Source organism: Octodon degus, unplaced genomic scaffold (genome assembly GCF_000260255.1).
Source record: "Octodon degus isolate 3935 unplaced genomic scaffold, OctDeg1.0 scaffold00295, whole genome shotgun sequence".
Taxonomy (NCBI): Eukaryota; Metazoa; Chordata; class Mammalia; order Rodentia; family Octodontidae; genus Octodon; species Octodon degus.
Window position 1 is genome coordinate 840374 of NW_004524871.1, and position 19655 is coordinate 860028.

General features: G+C 46.5%; 1 protein-coding gene across 3 annotated transcripts in view; it reads left to right on the forward strand.

Moving 5' to 3' along the window:
* Nucleotides 1–18397, forward strand: part of Ptpn2 (protein tyrosine phosphatase, non-receptor type 2) — a 77827-nt gene extending 59430 nt beyond the window's left edge. The window contains exons 7-10 of one of the 3 annotated variants that reach the window (XM_004647208.2): nt 1673–1825; nt 9901–10082; nt 12634–12735; nt 18048–18397. In XM_004647208.2, coding sequence (XP_004647265.1) covers nt 1673–1825; nt 9901–10082; nt 12634–12735; nt 18048–18069 — 459 coding nt within the window. In that variant the 3' untranslated portion in view covers nt 18070–18397. Of the gene's footprint in view, nt 1–1672; nt 1826–9900; nt 10083–12633; nt 13797–18047 lie in introns of those variants that run through there. The other 2 variants (XM_023707506.1, XM_023707507.1) reach the window with 2 other exon arrangements.
* The last annotated feature ends 1258 nt before the right edge of the window (nt 18398–19655 follow it).

A 19655-nucleotide genomic window follows, 5' to 3' on the forward strand; every position in this document is an offset into this window, starting at 1 on the left:
AAAAACTAGAGAAACTAATGAAAAAGTACTTGTTTAAATGAAACTAAAACTTTAGATTTCTACCTTTCAACTCCATCTTATGACTGACTGATGGGATATATCTGAGGTTATTCCCAAGAAGACAGAAATAATTGTCTTCCGCTTTTAGATATTAATTCATGGTATCATGTTGAATTTCTTCCTGCTCAGATACCTCATTTCTTTTTCTTCAGTTAAAAAGTAAGGATAATGATAGTACTTACCTCATAGGATTACTGTGAGAATTCATGGGTTAGTTGTATTTCTAAATAGCCATGAATGTTAGTAAGGTATTATTCTGATATTTTTGTATGTGCTACCAGAACTATATTCTTAGCCCCCTTTTTTCTCATTGTAGACATAGGGGGTCTTCTGGTTTCCCTGATATTCTGCCTATTTCTGTCTTCTTTCTCCTTTCTGCAGCATAGAATTGAACCAACAAGTAAATACTTTTCTGCCCTGACTTCTGAAGTATCTACTCATTAGTATTCTCTGTAGTTCAGTTTCTTTTTTGTCAGTGAAATGGCAGTTGACTGGGCTGCTGTCATTAGTGTTGACTTCAAGGCTTTGTGTCTGTCTTCCAACCGTTGGTCTTTCAGCTGTCCTTCTTCTTGTGCTAGTCTCAACCTTCTGGTGTAGTCTAGCACAAGGAAGATTTTCTGATGAGCTCCTGAGTGCTCTTTGCTCCCAGTGAACACACACACATCTCGATCAAGAGCGTGTCAGGGGGCTGGAGAGATGGCTCGGTGGTCTAGAGCACCTACTTGGAACAAAGCTTGGCAAAGCACAGGGACCGCGGTTCGGTCCCCCGGCACCACATGCCAGCCAGCCCCGCCCCCTGGTGGGCTGAGCTGGCCACACACACACACACACACACACACACACACAATAAATGTTAAAAAAAAAATTAAAAAAAAAAAAGCGTGTCAGGTTGCAGTGCATGAAAGCTAGGGGTTAGGAACTGTTGAGTCTTAACATGTCTACTGGATTACTTGGCCACTCTGCCTATGTGCACTGATTCAGCCAAAAATGGATTACAATAAAGTGAACTTTGTCTTATTATTTTGTTAATGACATATTAAGACTGAATTGTGTGTTTAAGCCTGTTCACTGCCATCATTCTTTTCCTTTTCAATTGGGAGGTGGTTTCTAAAACCAAATTAGAAGTTGGAAGCCAGTGCAGTGTCTCAGTCATGTTCTTTTGGATCGGGGAACTGTTTTGGTTTCCTTTTCCATCATCCTTAGATGGCCACTCTGTACATTCACACAATGTGCCTACAGTCCATACAGCAAGGCAATGGATAAGGGTGACTCCTGCCAAAACCTTTTCTAAAAAACATTCTTTGTGGGCATAGCCTATGGTAGCCAAAACTTGTCACAAATACTTCTTTTGTCCATTTTTTGGCCAAGATGAATGTGATAACTACAGTTGGTATGGACCAGTAATGAATCAGATGGATGGATAATCAAAAGTTACCTGTCTGCTGTGTGGACAGTCAAGGTGCGAGAAGGGTGGCAGGCTCGGACATGTGTTGAACCACACTCATTCCTGCAGAGGAGCATGCCTTGGCAAAGCCTGAGCACTCTTCTTGGGTTGCTTGTGTTCCTGGACCTTAACAGTGAAAGGCTTGACTTCTTTTTGTCTTTCTTGCAGATGGAAAAAGGAGAGGACATTAACATTAAACAAGTATTATTGAATATGCGAAAATATCGAATGGGACTGATTCAAACTCCAGATCAGCTCAGATTCTCTTACATGGCCATAATAGAAGGAGCAAAATGTATAAAGGGAGATTCAAATATACAGGTAAGTTTTTCTTTAAAAAAAAAAAAAAAAAGTTAAATATAGCTGGTATCAAATAACTGTACTCCCCCTAATCTCTTACCTGTGCCTTGCAAGAAGTCCTTATGTGTGCTCATTCAGCCTCATGCTTTTTTTGTTTGTTTTGTTTTATGTATTTAGTACAGGGTCTCACTACACAGATGAGACTCGTAGTAATCCTCCTGTTTTCAGCCTCGTAAGCACTGGGATTACAGGCTTGCACCACCACGCCCATGCTTTGGGGGTGGTTCCAGCGCAGCAAGCCAATGAAACCCCAGTCTCTATGTCTGCCTAAGCAGGAGCTTTAATCTGCTGAGTGTTCTGGCTGGCCCTAGCCTCATGTTTAATCTTGTGAGTTACTTAAGAGTCCCACCTTGAGCGCTTGCCTACTATGAGCAAGGCCCTGAGTTTTATCCCCAGACATCCTTGTGGGATCTGATTTCACTAAAAACAAAACAAAAAATGATTTAACAAAAGGGACTTTGAGCACTTATTTACTGAAATCCGAAAGCATAAGTACTTTTTGTCCCATTAAAAACTTGATGTGAGAATACAGAATGTTTTAGTTCAATATTTAACTTCATTAACAATGAATAGCTTCAGTGCTTATGACAAACATGGTTACAGTACTAATAAAATTACATGTTTGTGAGGGGTGCTTATGAAGATATTTTTATTACATATTTATAGAAGATAAATTCACGAACTATTAAAAAATTGTGTTATTAACTAAGACAAAATAGCAACAGCTCCCATTTTCTGTCTGGTCTCAGTATATACTATTCGACACATGTAGATACAGGTTGGGTATGTGGCACCTGAAAATCTAAAATCCAGTGCTTCTTGATCACCTACAAGATCCTCAAAAGTTTTGGATGTTAGAGCACTTCAGATTTATGTGTTTTGGATTAGGGATACTGAACGTGTAAAGCCTGTGACATTACCCTAAAATCTGAATGGCTTCCGCTCCGTGCACCCTGCCCAGTGCTGAGCAGACTGGCTCTTCGAGATGCTTCTCATCTGGGGAGATGGTGGCCTTTAGTTTGTTACGACTCCCAATAGAGAAAGCTCTCGAGTGGCCTTTTCTGTAATTTAGACTGTCAGTGTCCTGTAAGTGTTGTGTAAACTTCAAAGACATATTAAAAATACTCTTAAGCAATTCATTTATTAGTAGCTAACCTTGTTGTGCTGCTTAGCGTTAATGTTAACATTTCAAATAAAACTTCAAGAGTTTTATGTAAAGGATTTTCTCCTGGCTTTTTTTTTTCTTTTTTTTGTGGAACTGGGGATTGAACTCAGGCCCTTGTGCTAGGCAGGCACATGTTCTACTGAGCCATCTTTCTCTCCAGCCCCTCTCCTGGCTTTTAAATAACATTAAGGTGGGCCAGATAGCTCAGCGGACTGAAGTGCCTGCTTAGGTGGATCAGTGTGCCGGCCCCACCCCCAGGGCGTGCTGAACCAGTGATTGAGACTAGGTGTGGTGGCACAAGCCTGTAATTCCAATGTTCAGGAGGCTGAGAACAGGAGGATCACTGCGAGTCTGAACTACGTAGTAAGACCTTGAAGACCCTGTACTAAATACATTTAAAAAAAAAAAAAAAATGGAAGAATAAATTTTAATGGAGAAATGTTAGTTTCTCAGTGTAAAATAATATGCAAAGTTGAGACCTCTGACACAGTTGGGTGTCAAAAGTCAAGCTGATGAATGTGAAACTGGCTGGGGTCACTTCGGCAGAGAACAGCCTCATCTCAAGTGTTTGGTTAGAAAAATTTCTCTTTGAAAGGTTTAACCAAGTTAAACCTGGAATTTAAAAAGAAATAAAATTGCTAAATCGCACGTTTGCCTCCCTTTGTAGCAGGTCGCTGCTTGCTGCTGCCTCCCTAGCTGTAATCAGATGAGTGCTTCTGGGGGATGTGCTGCCAGTGAGCTGTGCCTTCCTTCCATTGTTAGCTTCTCGTGCCCGTGATTACATTAGTGTGTATGCATACGTATGCTGAGGACCTCTGGCACACACAGCTGGGGCTTGGAGCTGGTCATCCGTGTTACACGTGTGCATTGTGCAGTTTGTAGCCCCAGGAAGACCCTTTTCATGCAGTTTGATCTGGCGTTTAGTTGTCAGACTGAATTTGAGGCAGTTCCAGATAAGATATCAGAAGTATTTCTGAGTATTTCCATTACTCAGAATCAGGCAAGCTTGTAACTGTCCCAAAGCAATGATTTTTACAGAAGTGGTCTCAGCAAGACTGCAGTGCTGCAAATGGCAATGTGAAATTGTTTCTGTTGCATTTATAGCAGTTGGGTACTATGAGACAGTTCAGAAAACATGGAGATGTGTTATATCCAGTGCAGAAGTTCTGTAGCTCTCCCACCCCACCACTTGAGCAGCACATATCTGCTGCTCTTTCAAAAACACCTTTGGCTACCAGCCATGAGGCACATACCTATAATCCAAGCACTTGGGAGGCTGAGGCAGAAGGATCGCCACGAGTTCAAAGCTGGCCTGGGCTCCATAGCAAGTTCAAGGTCCGCCTAAACTGCATATCTCAAAAAACAAAACAAAAAGATCTTCAGCTGGGTACTGTAATTCAGGAACACCAGAGATGAGCTGTTGTAGTCTGGAGGCTGTGAAGCCTAAGATCTGGTGGAAAGATTTAGTGTCTGGAAGGCTTGTTCTTCTCAGCAGCCACTTCCTTTGGTCCTCAGGGGCTCCCTTGGGCCCCTTTCACAGGATAGGGCTGGCACTTAGGAGGCGGTTCCCTCATACTGCCTGACCTCCAAAGGCCCCACCTTTCACAACACCACTGCATGGGGGGGCTCAGGCAGCCAGGTATGTCTGGAGGGACACGTTTGGTCATGGCAAATGCGCTAAAGGAATTTGTATTCATGTGTGTGGATCTGTTTATTTTTATAAATTGTTTTCCCCCTAGAAAGAGCACATATATGCTGTGGTGCACTCACTTGAAGATGTGGCTCCTCTTTCTCCTACCACTGTGCTGGATGACATTGGTGTGCTATTGAACTGAGGCCAGGAGTTGGCTAGTTTGATTTAATGTGTGCTTAAAGTGTGAAAGAGTAGTTTTGGAAGACTAAATACCTTGAGTTAAGTAAAACATTAAAATTCATCTTTCTGATGTAGGTAGTGGAAAATTGTGGTTTGTTACATTTCACTTGACAGTTCTGTGCTTGAACCTTAGTGTAGAACAAATTAGAAGAAGTTCGTTGAAATCCTAAGTCCTAAAACTTTGGTATGTATAATGAAGATCTAAAGTTACTTGGAAAAAATTAAAAAATAAAAATAAAGTTACTTGGTTAGCGTGAAAACCCAAAAACATAATGAATATAATTATAGCTGAGTTTACTACCTTACCTGACATGTGAGCGTGCTTGCCCAGGTATGAGCTGCTACTTTCCCTCCGCACATCTGCCTCCTCTTCTTTGTTTCTTTGAGAGAAAGTAAGGCTGCTTTCTCGTCGCCTGAACAGTGTGCAGAGGGGTACTTCTTGGTTCGAGTGTCTCTGGGTGTTGTTTCTGGTGATGTCTGGTTTCGGGAGGAGGGTGATGCTGGCCTTGCAGTGACTTGGGGTGTGTCATTTTGTCTCTGGCCTCTGAAAGGAGTGGTAAGGAATGGCTGTGTAGTTCTTACATGTTGGGCAGAATTCACCAGTGAACCAATTTGGGCCTGGTGCTTTCTAGTTAAGGATTTTTTTTGAGGTTATGAGTAGAATATATTTATTAGGGGAAAGAAAGCTTCTGCCCAAGAGAGGGACAGAAGGGGGCCCCCAGTGGGTGATTTCCCCAAGGATGTTATTGATTATTGATGCAATTTTTCAAAATACTGGCAAAAGAGTTTTAGCAAAATCAAAAATAGTTTTAACAAATTATGTCTTTCAAAGAATTGATGCTTTTCATCTGTGTTACCAAATTGTGAGCATGGAATCATCGAATATTTCTGTGCTGTCTGGCCAGTGCCCTTGGGACCATAGTGTTGTCCCCTCCCCCATTTCTGGAACTAGTCCTCTGTGTCCTCTCCTTACTTGGTTAGCAACACAGTGGTTTTATTCATTTTTTTTTCCAAATAAGTAGCTCTTTGTTGTCCTGATTATTTCTGTGTTGATAGCCTGTTTTTCAATTCATTGATTTCTGCTCAACTTTTTTTTTTTTAAATGTATTTGGCTGTTGCAGGGTCTCACTGCGCAACTCAGACTCTTGGCGAGCCTCTGCTTTTGGTCTTCCCAGCACTGAGATTACAGGTGTGCGCCACTGTGCCCAGGCTCTGTGGCGGCTCAGCCTGCCCTGGGGCGGGACCAGCAAGGCACATAGTGTTGGGGATTGAACTGTGGTTCCTGCACTTGCCTCAGCTTGCCTAAGCTGGCTCTTTCGTATGCTAAGCTATCTTGCCAAGCCGCTCTGCTCAAATTCTTAGTATTTCTTTTCTTCTTACTTTGGATTTAACTTGTTTTTTTTCCTAACATGGATGCTGTGGTTATTGGTTTTGAATCTTTTCTGTAAACTTTGCACTAAGCCCTGCATTCCAGTTTTTGCCATGTTTTTTGTTTTCATTTAGTTCAAAAATTTTTTTTTTCTTTTTTGTTTTGCTTTGAGACAAGGTCTCACTCATTAGCCCTGGCTGGTATTGAATTTATGATCCTCATAGTCTTAGCTTAAAATCTCTCTGATTTTCTCTTGAACTTTATTTTTTAGTTATTTAGAAGTATATTGTTTAAATTTCTGTGTACTTGGGGATTTATCTTTTGTTTTTCTAGTTTAATTCCAGTGTGATCTGAGAGGAGCTATTGCATGATTTCTGTACTTTTAAATATGTTGAGTGTGTTTTATGGCCAGAATGTAGGGTGTCTTATTGGGTGAAGTACTTTAGAGGCACCCTTTATGCAGTAATTAGGTGGCTTTCTCCTGTCCTTACTGACCACTGTTGGGCTAATCTCCCCTTTCTGGTGGAGAGAAAGTCTTCAGCTTACAAACATTCGTTTCTGTTTTTCCTTGCAGTTCTTACAGTTTTTTGCATCATGTAGTTGATACTCTGCATATGACACCCATACTGTGGAGTGGCCCCCTTCTCCTTGGTAACTTTCCTTGCTCCCAAGTCTACCCTGTCTGAAATTATGGGCCAGCGAGATGGCTCAGCAGTCTAACACACCTGCTTAGGCCAGTTTAGGCAAGCACCGAGGGACTGTGGTTTGGTCCTGGGCACCACATGCCTTGACAGCCCACATGTATTCATTTATAGAAAACTCCAGTGACCTTGACTTGCCTAGGTAAGTGTTACCTTAGTTGTTGCTTGCATTGCTGTGTTTTTGTGTAGTGGTCGTGTTGATGGTGACAGTGACCTTTGGGTTAAAAAGTGATGCACGGAACCGGTTGTAGTGATGCATGCCTGTAATCCCAGCACTCAGGAGGTTGAGACCAGAGAATGGCTGAGAGTTTGAGACCAGCCTGGGGGCTACAAAAGTGAGCACAAGGCCAGCCCGAACTGCATATCAAGACCCTGTCTCAAAAAAAAAAAAAAAAGATTCAGAGAGGTTGATAGCCAGCCATTAGATATACTTAAAGTGATGTATATTACTTTTTCTAAAAAAATCTATGTATTTGGTACAGAGTCTCACTACTCAGATTGAACTCGTAGTGATCTTCCTGTTTCAGCCTCCCCAGTAGTGGGATTGCAGGTGTGCGCCACCATGCCTGGTCTCAGTACTTGGCACAGGGCCAGCACGGCATGTGGTACTGGGGATTGAACCTGGGTCCTTGTGCTTGCCTAGGCAGACACTTAAACCACGGAGCTATACTACTTTTAAATTCCAGTTTAACTAGCACCTGACCCTTTGAGTTGTTTTTTGAGCTGAGAGAAATGGATGTATTTCGAGCTCTGGCCGGGGTGGGGTGTCACTACTCATAGTATGGGGCCAAAACTTGAACACATGTGTAGATGTGGCTGCGGTCACATCCCTGTGGTGCTTTTGTGAGTTGTAGTGTGGTGTCACTGCTTGGTTCTGCCACCTGTAAGGGGAGGCAGTGGCAGATGACCTGGGCCTGCTTGCTCATGTAGGCTTCCCGGTGAGGGTCGTTGTGAGTTGGCTTGCTGCACAGACAGAGACAGGCAGGTGTCATTGCTGGTGCTCTGTTTCTTAATTCGCTAGCATTGACTCCACTCCGCCCTGTTGCTAAGGGCTTCCCTTGCTGACAGATCCTGAATTTGTGGCGTGTTCTGGAAGCGGTCCCGGAGGACGTGGGTTTTGGCATTGCCTCATTAATTGTTGAAAGTTGTGCAAGAGTGAGGCCATATTGCTGTAACTGGGCCTCAGTGAAGACTGGAGACAGTATGACACTTGCACTGTCCAGTGACTGAGATTGGAGACCTCTTTGAGTCACAGGTTGTTATGAGGATTCAGGGTGATTTCCCAGGCTGTGGTTAAAATTCTAGGCTACTAGAATTTAATCAGCTGCCCTCACATGCAGGAAGGGGTGATGGCAGGGCCTGCCTCCTAGAGCCATAGGAGGGCACACAGGGCCCAAGGCTGGTGCAGGCCATAGCAGGTAGCTGATAAGCGTCGTCTTCATGGTGGGCCGGGAGCTGGAGCACTGAAAAAAGTGTCTCAGCCGGCAGCACCGTGTTCTTCTGGGACTGGTTTGGACCTAGGCCAGCACCGCATTGATCTGCAGCATCTCTGCTTCTCACTCCTCCTGAGGTGCCTGTCCCCAAGATTGGTTACCTCCTCCCCATCCTGGCCTCAGACTTCATCCTTCAGTGAGGTGTCCTGGAGTATGTGGCTCCCTATCTTCCAGCAGACTGTAGGATGTCACATCCAGAGTCTTTTGTAAGTCAACTGTTCAAGACAACAGACACACATGAATTATACAGCTGAGCAAAACAGCAATTTCTGGGAAAGGTGGAGTGTGGTGAAATGCCTTTTTGTTTTAGTTCTTCTGTTGCGTGATGATAATGGACAAGTGAGAAGCAAGTTTATCTGGTGTCTGAGTGGATTTTCCAGGGATTTAGAAAAGTCTAAATGTACCAGGGTTAAGGGACCCTTTTTGCGCCGAAGTGACTCTAGGGAGTGCATGTCCTGCCAATTCCTGGAAACAGGCGCCATGTATTGTGTCCATCTGAGCAGTACACAGCATTCTTTTTTCATTAGACTCAAGGCTCCTGGCTTCTGTGCAAGGATCCCAGAGGTCAGCCATCCCACCATTCATTTGGAACTAGTGCCTGAGTCCCTGGTGAGAGAAGCCAGTGGCCCTTGCTGCCACTGCTGGCTGGAATACACTGTGGCTATATTCCTGGGCCATTCCTTCTCAGACCAGGACAGTTGCTGTTACTCGCACTTCCAGAGACCCAGGGTGACCCTGCACTCCCTCCTAACCTCGGCCCAGGAACTGTGGCTAGAAAGCACAGGAAACTCCACATTTGCCAATCTGACCCCAGGCACTTCCTGGGCTACCTCATCCATTCCACAGCAATCTGCAGTCACCAGAGAGGAGAAAATGGACATTTCCCCTCCTTTGGTTTGAGTTCTTGTTTTTGTTGACTTCTCTGTGGCCCAGTGGTAGGCTGGTTGTTGGGAGCTGCTCTTTAGTGGCTTGGAGACCTGCTTGGAGATACTGGTTGGTTCCTGCTGAGACTGGGTGCCGGCAAGGACCCAGATAGCGCCAGGGCATGTGCATAGGCACGCCACGCCCTGTGTGGGCTTCCAGCATTGTGTGCTGGGAATAAGCGACAAGCGAACCAGCCTTTGTTAAAATCTTCTTACTGTGACTGATATTTTGATGAGAGTCTAGTGTACTTTGTCGAAAATGGGTGGATTTATTAATTTTTATTAAGATGTATTTAGATACACAGTGATGTACACAACTGTTAAGTGCTTTTCTTATAAAAACTTGAGCATAAAATAGTATTTAATAGTGCTGTGCAATGGTAAGACATCTTTTTATTAATCCATTACTGTCATGAGGTTTTCTTCACTTGGATACTTTCAGTGTATAAATTATTTTTGTTTACTGAAATTTTAGTGTTTGCCTCTGTTTCTGCCTTATATTCCCTACCTAGAAACGGTGGAGAGAGCTTTCTAAGGAAGACTTATCTCCTGCTTTGGATCACTCGCCGAACAGAGTCATGACTGAGAAATTCAATGGGAACAGAGCAGGTCCCGAGGAGGAGCAGCTGCCTGGGGATCGGTGCATGGGGCTGTCCTCCAAGATGCAGGAGCCCGTGCAGGAGAGCAGTGAGAGGTGAGCTGCCTGCATCACTTCGTGGAACCGGGCTGTCAAGGGCGTGAGCAGTGCGGGACCTCTGTTTGCTGAGCTAATATGCAGTTCATTCACATAGCAGATGATGTCACAGTTATGCTCAAAAAGCTTTCATTCCTATTTAAAAGCCAGTACTGCTCGGTACGGTTGTGCACTCCTTCCATTCCAGCCACTTGGGAGGCCGAGGCAGGATAATCACAAATTCAAGGCCAGCCAGAGTAACTTAGATCCTATTTCCAAAATCTGGGGATATAGCTCAGTGCAAAGGCCTTGGGTTCAGTTCCCAGTACTAGAAAACAGCTGAGGAAACATACTGCTTCAGTGGAGGATTTAACAGAGTGAGGTACTACAATTCCAAGTGTTATGGTGCTATGACAGTACACGGAATTCCATCATTGAAGGAAGAGTATCTTATTTCCTCAGAATAAAACCTCCTTTTATAGTTTTGGCTTTTTAATTCTGATGAGAGTAAATGATTGAAAATTTTCAAGTTAAAAGAATACACACCCAGGGTTCTCAGTATCTCTCGCACACATGGGGAAGCTGTACTGGATGCTAAGGTGTAACTGCTTTAGCAGGGTGGATGGGTTCTCTTCCCCCTTTTTGTGTGCCTGAACAACTGTCTTCGCCTTTTGTGACATAGACTTCTGCTGTGCGTGAGCTTGCAGCAGTTGTTCTTGGTAGACAGGGATCTGGTGGGGTCAGTGAAGTCAGGACTCCTCTGCCGTGTGGCTTCGTGCAGGTGTCTGTGTGTGGGCAGGGCAGGTATAGCCTGTGGTATCAGGTGAAAGGGACATCTCTGCAGGTGGTCTGTGTGTTTTTATATTTGAATAATTTAATACAACTAGGCAGTGTTATTCCTTATTTGTAGTTTTAGACTGCAAATGAAATGTAAACTTGGTTATTTTCCTTTTTTTTTTGTATTTTAGGGAAGGGTCTACAGGGTGTTTAGGGTCTCACTTATTTTCCTTATTTTACCTTAAGTACACTTCTTTTTTTGGCAGAACCAGGGATTGAACTCAAACCCTTGCTTGTGCTTGCCAGGCAAACTCTTACTCTATTGAGCCATCTCCCTGGCCCCTTAAATACACTTTAAATCTGGAAGAAACAGTGTTTAAATAGCCATTTTCAATAATAAGGGTTCCATATTCCTGATGATGTTGGGTTTTTAAATGCCTTTGGCTGGTCCAGAACCAAAAAGAACAAAATGATCACTGACTTGGGGTCTGTTTAGTTATATTTCTCTTGTTGCAGAGACAAAAATACCTGACGTCCAAAGTTAGAGGAGGGAAGGTTCATTTAGCTCACGGTTTGGAGGTTTCAGTCCAAAATCACCCGGCTCCAAGGCAGGGTGGCCTCACAGGAGAGAAATTGTTCATGGCGGGCGGAAGGTAGCAAAGCAGCAAGGGCGACCACAGCTCCTTCTGTCCTCTGTATGTTTCCCAGGCTGCTCCGGGCGAGTAGCGCCCACACCGCTAATCCTCATGCCCTTGATCCTAGCATTGCACCATGGATCGGTGCCAGCATCACACACTCTGGATCCAGCCACTTCTGACAGTGCCCCGCCTGTGCCCGCACGAGGCTCTGGGGGCCAGCTGGACACGGCTATACCAGGGCTCTGAGTGTGTCAGGGGCAGAGTTTTTGCTTTAGAGACACCCACCAGCCTTTGAACAGTTCCTGTGTGCTCCCCGCTCCTGCGTGAGCTTTATAGTACAGAGAATGAGCGCAGCCGCTTGGCAGCCGTGGGCGCGCTCAGCGCTGCTGTGGGGAGTGTGGACCCATTCCCTCACACGTGGCAGTTGTCTCTTTTTTTCTTCCCTCTGAGACAGACAAGGTTGCTGCAGGTTTCAAAGGTGGGTCCCAACACAGAAATAAGGAGGTTCAGCAGCACAGGCTGAGAGGGAGAACAAGGTGGGCACAGGGAGGGACAGCTGGAGCAAGGACTGGAAGTAAGCATCACCCTGTAAGTGCAGCTTCACTGCTCAGACCCAGTGCACTTTAATGCTGATGGTACTTTATTAGAGATGTAATGAAATACTGTTGCTCAGTTGAATCTCAGCTTTCTGAGAAATTGAGTACTTTCTTCTCTGCATTTCCATGATCAAATACCGTAAAGCAGTGTCTCATGTTGAAGTTCAGTCCTATACTCCCAACTCCCAGCTTGCTAAGTGATCGAAACTTTTATTTTTTATTTTTTGAGACAGGACTTCACTGTAGCTCAGGCTGGCCTTGAACTCACAGTGGTCCTCCTGCCTCAGCCTCCTGAGTGCTGTGATTACAGATGTGCACTACTATGCCTGTCATTAAAGTGTTTTCAAAGAGGAAAGTAGTACAGTAAAATGGGAGCGCTCCTAGTACGCGCAGTAGATGTAGTATCGTAACACATTTCCTTTGGAAGTGCGTGCCTCTGCGTGCATCGAATGCGGCCTGGAGCGCCCCCTCTTGCAGTGGGGAGGGCGGGAACCACGTGGGTGGCCTGGCTTGGCTCTCTCCTCGGCTCGCTTCCCTTCATGCACTCTTCTCTGTCCACAGTGTTCTGCGGAAACGTATTCGAGAGGACAGAAAGGCGACCACGGCTCAGAAGGTGCAGCAGATGAAACAGAGGCTAAATGAGACTGAACGAAAAAGAAAAAGGTGGTTATATTGGCAACATATTCTCACTAAGATCGGGGTTATGTCAGTCGTTTTGGTTGGCGCTCTGGTTAGCTGGACGCTGTTCTTTCAGCAGTATGTCCTGTAAGTAAGCCTTGCTGCCCGCACGCTTCCACACTGGGAGCTGGCCGCACTGCGCTAATCCAGGGGCTCTTCTCTTGGCACGCGCTGACCCCAGACCCAAGCGGTGCGGTCAGCTCGCCTCAGCAGACGGCCCAGCACCTCAGGACTCGCCACTGCAGGTTCCTCTGAAAGCCCAACTGTAAATCACTGTCTCAAATAAAGACGTTCGTGTTTGTTAAAAGCCGGTACACTGCGCAGCTGTTTTCACACATGTCCAGCGTGGTATTTCACCTGACCGATACTGAGAAATCCTTTATTACAAGGATTCACTTTTGAAGGCTCTCTGGATCTTAACCTGCATTTGATATAAGCAATAAATACTGTGGTTTTATCTCTGTTATTATTGGAAAGAAAATGACCATTAAATAATGTTTAATGTATAATGTACTGTTGGTGTGGGCATCAAGACTTTATATACTTAACCATTTCAGGGTAAATATATTTTATAAGTACGTATTTAATCTTAATTTTGTAGTTAAATGTACTTTTTAAAAGCTCAATTTGAAAGAATGTTACCATAAGAAAATAAATTGTATGTTGATTTAATTGTACTGGATACATTTTCCCTTTTCCTAGAGAGGTTTGGTATGAGCAGTTATAACTCTGAATGAGCAGTTTCTACTACATATTTGGATTTCCTGTATATTTTACAGTTTTCCCTATTTTTAAAAGAAAAAAAACATTTTTTCCTAGAAAAATCTTGGAAGGAAAATTCTCTTTGCTGAGAAAGTCAAGGAACAGTTGGTAAAGACTTTGTAAAGAAATTGGTTTCTGTAAAGCACGTGACTATAATGTGTTCCCCTTTGGGGGAAGTTCCAATGTAATTGCCCTGATTTATAACAGGGGTAAGTTGTGATTTAGGAAGCAAAAGGCAGCATTTTATGATCTATGATTTCAGGTCACCAGGCTGGAGTGTCGAAGTGAAAAATCTCGAGTTCTTTCTACTTCAATAAATAGTGCGATGATGTGTGAACTTTACATTGTCCCTTTAACTTCTTGATGAGTGTTTCTGTAAAGCATATTGTCTCATAGATTTCCCTTCTCACTTGACTGCTGGCTTTCTTTAGGTTTTAGCACTTCTTGCAGTGTTATGTAAGTAGTTGACATAAACTTAATTGTTAGGCGCCGCAGAGAGCTCATATTATTTCAGTGGCTTCCAGACTCTGCATTGCATTTCCAGGAGGGGCAGGAAGACGCCAAGCTACCACTCTTGCTTCGGCCAAGGCCTCTGCTGTGTCTCGGACACTACACAGGATGCAGTGAGACTTCATTATGTAGAAGGAGGTGGGCGGGTCCTGTTTGAAAGCCTTTGGTGTAGATGCTGACCGAACCCCAGCAGCCTCTGGGAGGTGTTACCTGATACGGGAGGGTGAGCATGGTACAGGTGGCAGTGCATACCAAAAACATGTCACCCGGGGCAGTCCTGAGACCTTGCAGTGGAACAGGTGCGAGGATGTGTCCCTTCTGGGCTCAGCCACCAGGGCGTTTTTGGAGTAAATCTCCCTTTCCAGTTTGCCTCAGTTCATCTTTGTGTGTTCCTCTGCAGTTCAGACAGGCAGATCTTACTAGAATTCCAACTGAAGAGCCATGTTTGAACAGAAAGGTAGAGACTTCTTCTAAGAAGCAAGTCCCAGTGGGGCTGTGTGCCTGCCTCTGCAAGCAGATGAGTATGCTTAGGTTCTGCACCTCTGCTGTGCTGTCTGTCTGCTGTGGCTTCACACTGCTGAGTACTTCAGATGTCACAGCAGGAGCTTCGAGGAGTGCTGGGCTTTGCCAGTGCCTGTCTTGGGGTGCCAGCTGTGAGGTGTTCTCAGCAGCGGGCATCGGTGCCCGCTGTGCCTTCCAGCAGTGGACTGTGGCTCCTGCCCTCCTGTCAGCAGTGGGCTTGTCATCCCCAGGGTGGGTCTCTGCCGCGTCCCCTCAGAGTGTGAGGAGCCGCAGGTGCCCCTCCAGGGCAGCTGTGTGTTGTCTTGGCTCCCTGTTGCTGATTTCACGGGCTTCCACAGAAAGTGTCACATGCAGTGCAGAGAGTACCTGTGTTCTGTGTTCTTAGCCCTTTAAAAGTAACATACAGAAGCGCACAGAGAACTTGGGAAGACCTGTGCGCCAGTGAGTGGAGCGCAGAGCCGAGCGCCTGCCCACACGCTCTGGCTGTGGGGTGCTGCTCCCCGCTCCTGGCGCTGAAGGGCTTCTGCAGAGTTCCATGAGGCTTGGCCCAGACCGCACACTTTGCGGCTCCTGCTCTGGCTGCAGTGGTGCTCTCTGTGTGGCCCAGAGCTGAGCCCTTGGCTGGCCAAGGTGCCATCTGGGCCTGTGTGACAGAACTGTCACTCCTATTGCTTTTCCGGTGCTATCATTGCAAAGTCTATGTGTAGTTCATTCTAGACTTAGAAAGTGTCAAAGACTGCAACTCATTTCCCTCTTAGGAAAGCTCCCCTGACTACATCCTACTTAACGAGGGGCTGGAAGTGAGTGCCGTTCTTGACCGCTAGATCCGTTACTTCGTGAGTGCCTCCGCGCCTGAACTTGCCCGCCTGGCTGCTGCTCAGATGCACAGCAGTCGAGCCTGCTTGGTTCCAACCTTTAGCTACAAACCTCACAGAGGGAATTCTGAGTCTTACCTTGAGCTGGGTGCTGCTGGGTGTTAGTCTGTTTCCACAGGAACCACGGCTTCAGGTCCAAGTGCTGCGTGTGCTCTGCAGCCCATGGTACACGCGGCTGGCCTGGCCTGCTGTCATGGGAACTGTCCCAGGCCACCTTTGTCTGGCAGCCCTGTATCCACCTCAGCTCCGAACTGGGGGCTGCTTGGAGACATCGTACTCCTGGGTTTTCCCACCCCAGCAGCGGGGAGTCCTCTTATACTTCTGCCTTCAGATGACGTTAGGTGACAAGGGAATCTAATAAGCAGAACAGAAATGGGTGTTTGTTCTCGTGACACAGGTCTGACCTTGGCTTCTACTGGGATGGTGTGCGTGGCACTGACCTGTGGTTTGGGCAGATTGCGCTCTGTCTCATGTGGGGTGCCGTGTGCAGCAGGTGCCTCCTTGGGGAGAGGACCTCACCTCAGCCTGCTCTGACACTTGTGGGCCTGGTGGCCACTAGCTGACCCTTCCGCGCTGCTCTGGGCCAGGTGTGAGCTCAGCACAGGCAGGCATTGGTGACCTCTGTTGAGCCTGTGTGGGTTATGGGGACGAGAGGCTGCCTGCAGAACTGCTTGGGCCAGTTTTGACACTCCACATGAGTGTGGGAGTCCGCTGTGAGGACATCCTCCAGCAGGAGGCATCATTTGGGTGTTTGTCACTCTGGGCTGGCTGCTGCAGGCCGTGTGCTGCATGGGAACTGCTCTGTCTCTCTTCACGGAGACCATTTTTGTTGCTCTAATGTGTCAACTTTGCAGACAAATGACTACTACTTTTTTAATTCAGGAGAAGGAACAGAATAGGCTGCTGTGAAGGGAGAGCTTGTCCCTTTGGGATGATGTGACTGCAGGGGACTCCCTCAGCCCCTGCATGGGAGCTCTGGAAGTCAGCCTAAGCTTGCCATGCCGTCCCCAGTGTGGGGCTACTCGGTGCCCGTACTGCACCTGCTGTCCGGTCTGTTGGAACCACTGTGGCTAATGTGAAACAGCAGAATTCGATACAGATGAACAGCGGGTGTTGTGAAGCGCAGCTGTGCCTTCTCAGCCTTGCACATGCCTTCCGAAAGTCACCCCTCCGAGTGACTCCAGAGAGATAACAAGGGACATTAAAGGAGTTAAAATAAGTGATTCATCCTCTGCAAGCATCTCAGCTAGGAAGGACAGTGGCGTGGCCCGACATGCACCCCTGCCGGCCAGGGCAGTACAGGCCCCTTTCACTGGGCCACGTCAACCCTGCTGCCAGGTGGGAGAGCTGTGCTAAGTTGCTGCAGAGTACAGCAGAGCTGGGACACCAGCTCCAGGCCGTAGATCCACATGATGCCCAGCTTCCTGCTTTTTTGTTCTGGCGTGGTGACTGAAACATCGAGGCCAGCTACTTAATTGGGAGAATGACAGATAACCACTGATACCTATTAAAGGCCAAAGTCACCCTCTTTACTTTTTAAGTATCAAGCAAACCACAAAGAACAAGAACTGTGGAACACTTTGAGCTACAGTGACGTCTTAGAACACCTGCACGTCTTCTGAGCTAAACTGTGCCTCATCCCCTGTGGCTGAGGCCCTTGCTCATGTACAGAGCAACTGGCACGCGGGAGACGCGCCCACGCGCAGTGTGGGGGCCACAGAGAGCCAGGGCCCTGCGGGCCTGTGGCAACCTGCTTGGCTCGGTGGCTGCGCTGCAGTCACCATCCTGCTGACAGGCCCTAGTCCACCAGTGCTGGGGGAGCAGGCGGCTTCCTCAGAGGCAGGAGCCAGGGAAGGAGGGCGCCACTGTCCGTGTTGGTGACATGACTTTATTTTTTTGGCTAACTTGTGTGATTTGGTTTATATTTTCTGCTCATGCATGTGGAGCTGCAGTGCTGACAGGTGTTTAGATGTGGGGGGTACAGAGAAATGGAAATAGCATTGCCTTCCCCAGGAGTTGTTTCCAAATTATCAGATAACATGACACACTTTGCTGCCCCTTCCAGTGGCCGCTCCAGCTCATGGCTGTACTTGTCAGCATTAAAATGAAATCTGTCCCTTAGCATCCGTCTCGTTTCTCCCCTGGGGCCTCAGCTCTGCGGCTGTGTTTGGTAGAGCTGTCCTCCAGGACGGAGCACAGCTGCCAGCAGCCTGTCACCCGCAGACGCAGGCCGCCTTGGTGTCCAGACGCCATGGTGCTATGTGTAGCAGTCTTACACAGGATGGTAAGTCCGGCGTGTGCCAGGCCCACTCACTAGGTTCTTGTGGTCACATTGTTTCTAAATCCATCTGTCCGCATCTTAGAGAAAAGTCAGTTCTGGACCAAACAGGGTGACCTAAAAATTGGTTAGCCGTTCTGGAGAAGCCAGTAACAGGTCTCCCTGGCACTGTGGATTCCAGTGAGCGCCAGGCCCTCGGGTGTCTCTCTGGCATCCAGAACCTCTGTGCTGGAAGGCGGCTTCCGGCAGCTCACCTGGCACATCGTTAGCCCTGTCATGTTTGTGGTCTGTGTAGTGTGTGTCTTTGGTAACTGCGGATTGAATAGATGACTTCTTATTTTATGTTTTAGGCCAAGATTGACAGACACCTAAATGTTCATGACTTACGAATATTCTGCAGCTAAAGTTTTGAACCATGATGTGCAGACCAAGAGCAAAGCCCACTCCGGAGCTGCAGTGAGGCTGCAGCCCTGCTTGCCTCACGGTTGTCTGTTTACAGAGTAAACTTCACATCAGGGACGAAGAGCCCACCCGCAGCAGACTTGCAGAGCCTCGACCTTGCTGCGTTGCTGCGCATGTTTTGATGCGTGTGACATGTAGAAAGATGTCAAAGAAAGAAAGGTGACTACTTTGTATTGTACTGCCATTCCTACTGTATTTTTATACTTTTTGGCAGCATTAAATATTTTTATTAAATAGACGTGTGTTTGTGTGCTTTATCTTAGGACAGCTCTGTTTCACCAAGTGTTCCCTTTTGTTTTGAGGTAGGGTCTGGATACGTAGTAGTCCAGGCTGGCCTCAGCCTCCCGGAACTCCTTCCGCCTCAGCCTCCTGAATGCTGGGATTACAGGTGTGTACCACCACACCCCGCCCGATAAGCAAAGTTTAAAATCACTCATAAATGGGCTGGAGTCTGCTAAACTGCAACCACATCTTTTTGCTGTGCACATACACATTCCACTTAAGATTACATGGTGAATTATTTGGAAAGTCATCCCTAACCACAGCCACAGAATTAAATATTGAATAAACATTTCCTTAAATCATTTAAGTATTTTTCCATAAGCTTTTTTGTTAACTAAGTATATAATAAAATTCCAGACTATTTTTAAAAGACATGAACTGTACCTCTGTGGTGGCCAACAGTCTACAGGTTTTCCATGTGGGTCGCTGTATCACATTAACCTCACAGATGGGCCAGAGATTCACTAGCCAGGCCTCAGTTGGAATCCATTTTAGATTTTGAATATTAGTTGTGGTTTTTCGAGACAGAGTCTCACTGTATATTGCAGGCTGGGCTTGGACCCATCTGCTGATTCTCTGAGAGAAAAGGTTCCTTGGGCCAGGCCTCCTGGACCCCCCCACTTTGAGCTGCACAGCCAGCCACCTGGGAGTCAGGCTAACTGGTCCAACAGGTGTGTCCACTAGGTTAGCACAGTAATTTAGGACAGACAGGAGCAGGTGGAGACAGGGACTTTGTGGGACAAAGGACGATGAAAGGCCGGCAGAAGCCAGTCAGGCTAATAGGTGGTCAGTGAGTCTTGTCCGCTTCTCCATCTCACGTTCCCCAAGACAACACTGACAGCTCTGCTTGCCTTGGACAGCACGGGGTGGTTCTGTGGTGCGCTTGACAATACTGTCAGTGAAGATTTTCAGGAAGCCCTCTTTTTTTTTTTTAAGGAAAGGGTCTACAGGGTGTTCAGGGTCTCACTGCTAGATTGGACTTGTAGTGATCCAGCGGTTTACAGCCTCCCAAGAGCTGGGATTACAGGTGTGCGCCACCATGCCCAGTCTTAGGAAGCCCCATCTTGTTAGATTTCCTGTGATGGAAGAACAGGAAGTGCTGACACTGGAATGTTTTGGAAAGTTCTCGTAACTGGGACACATGGGCAGCCACGTGTGTGAGCATTCTGTGTGCAAGTTGGTCATAACTGTGAGGACACAGCCTCCTGAGGATG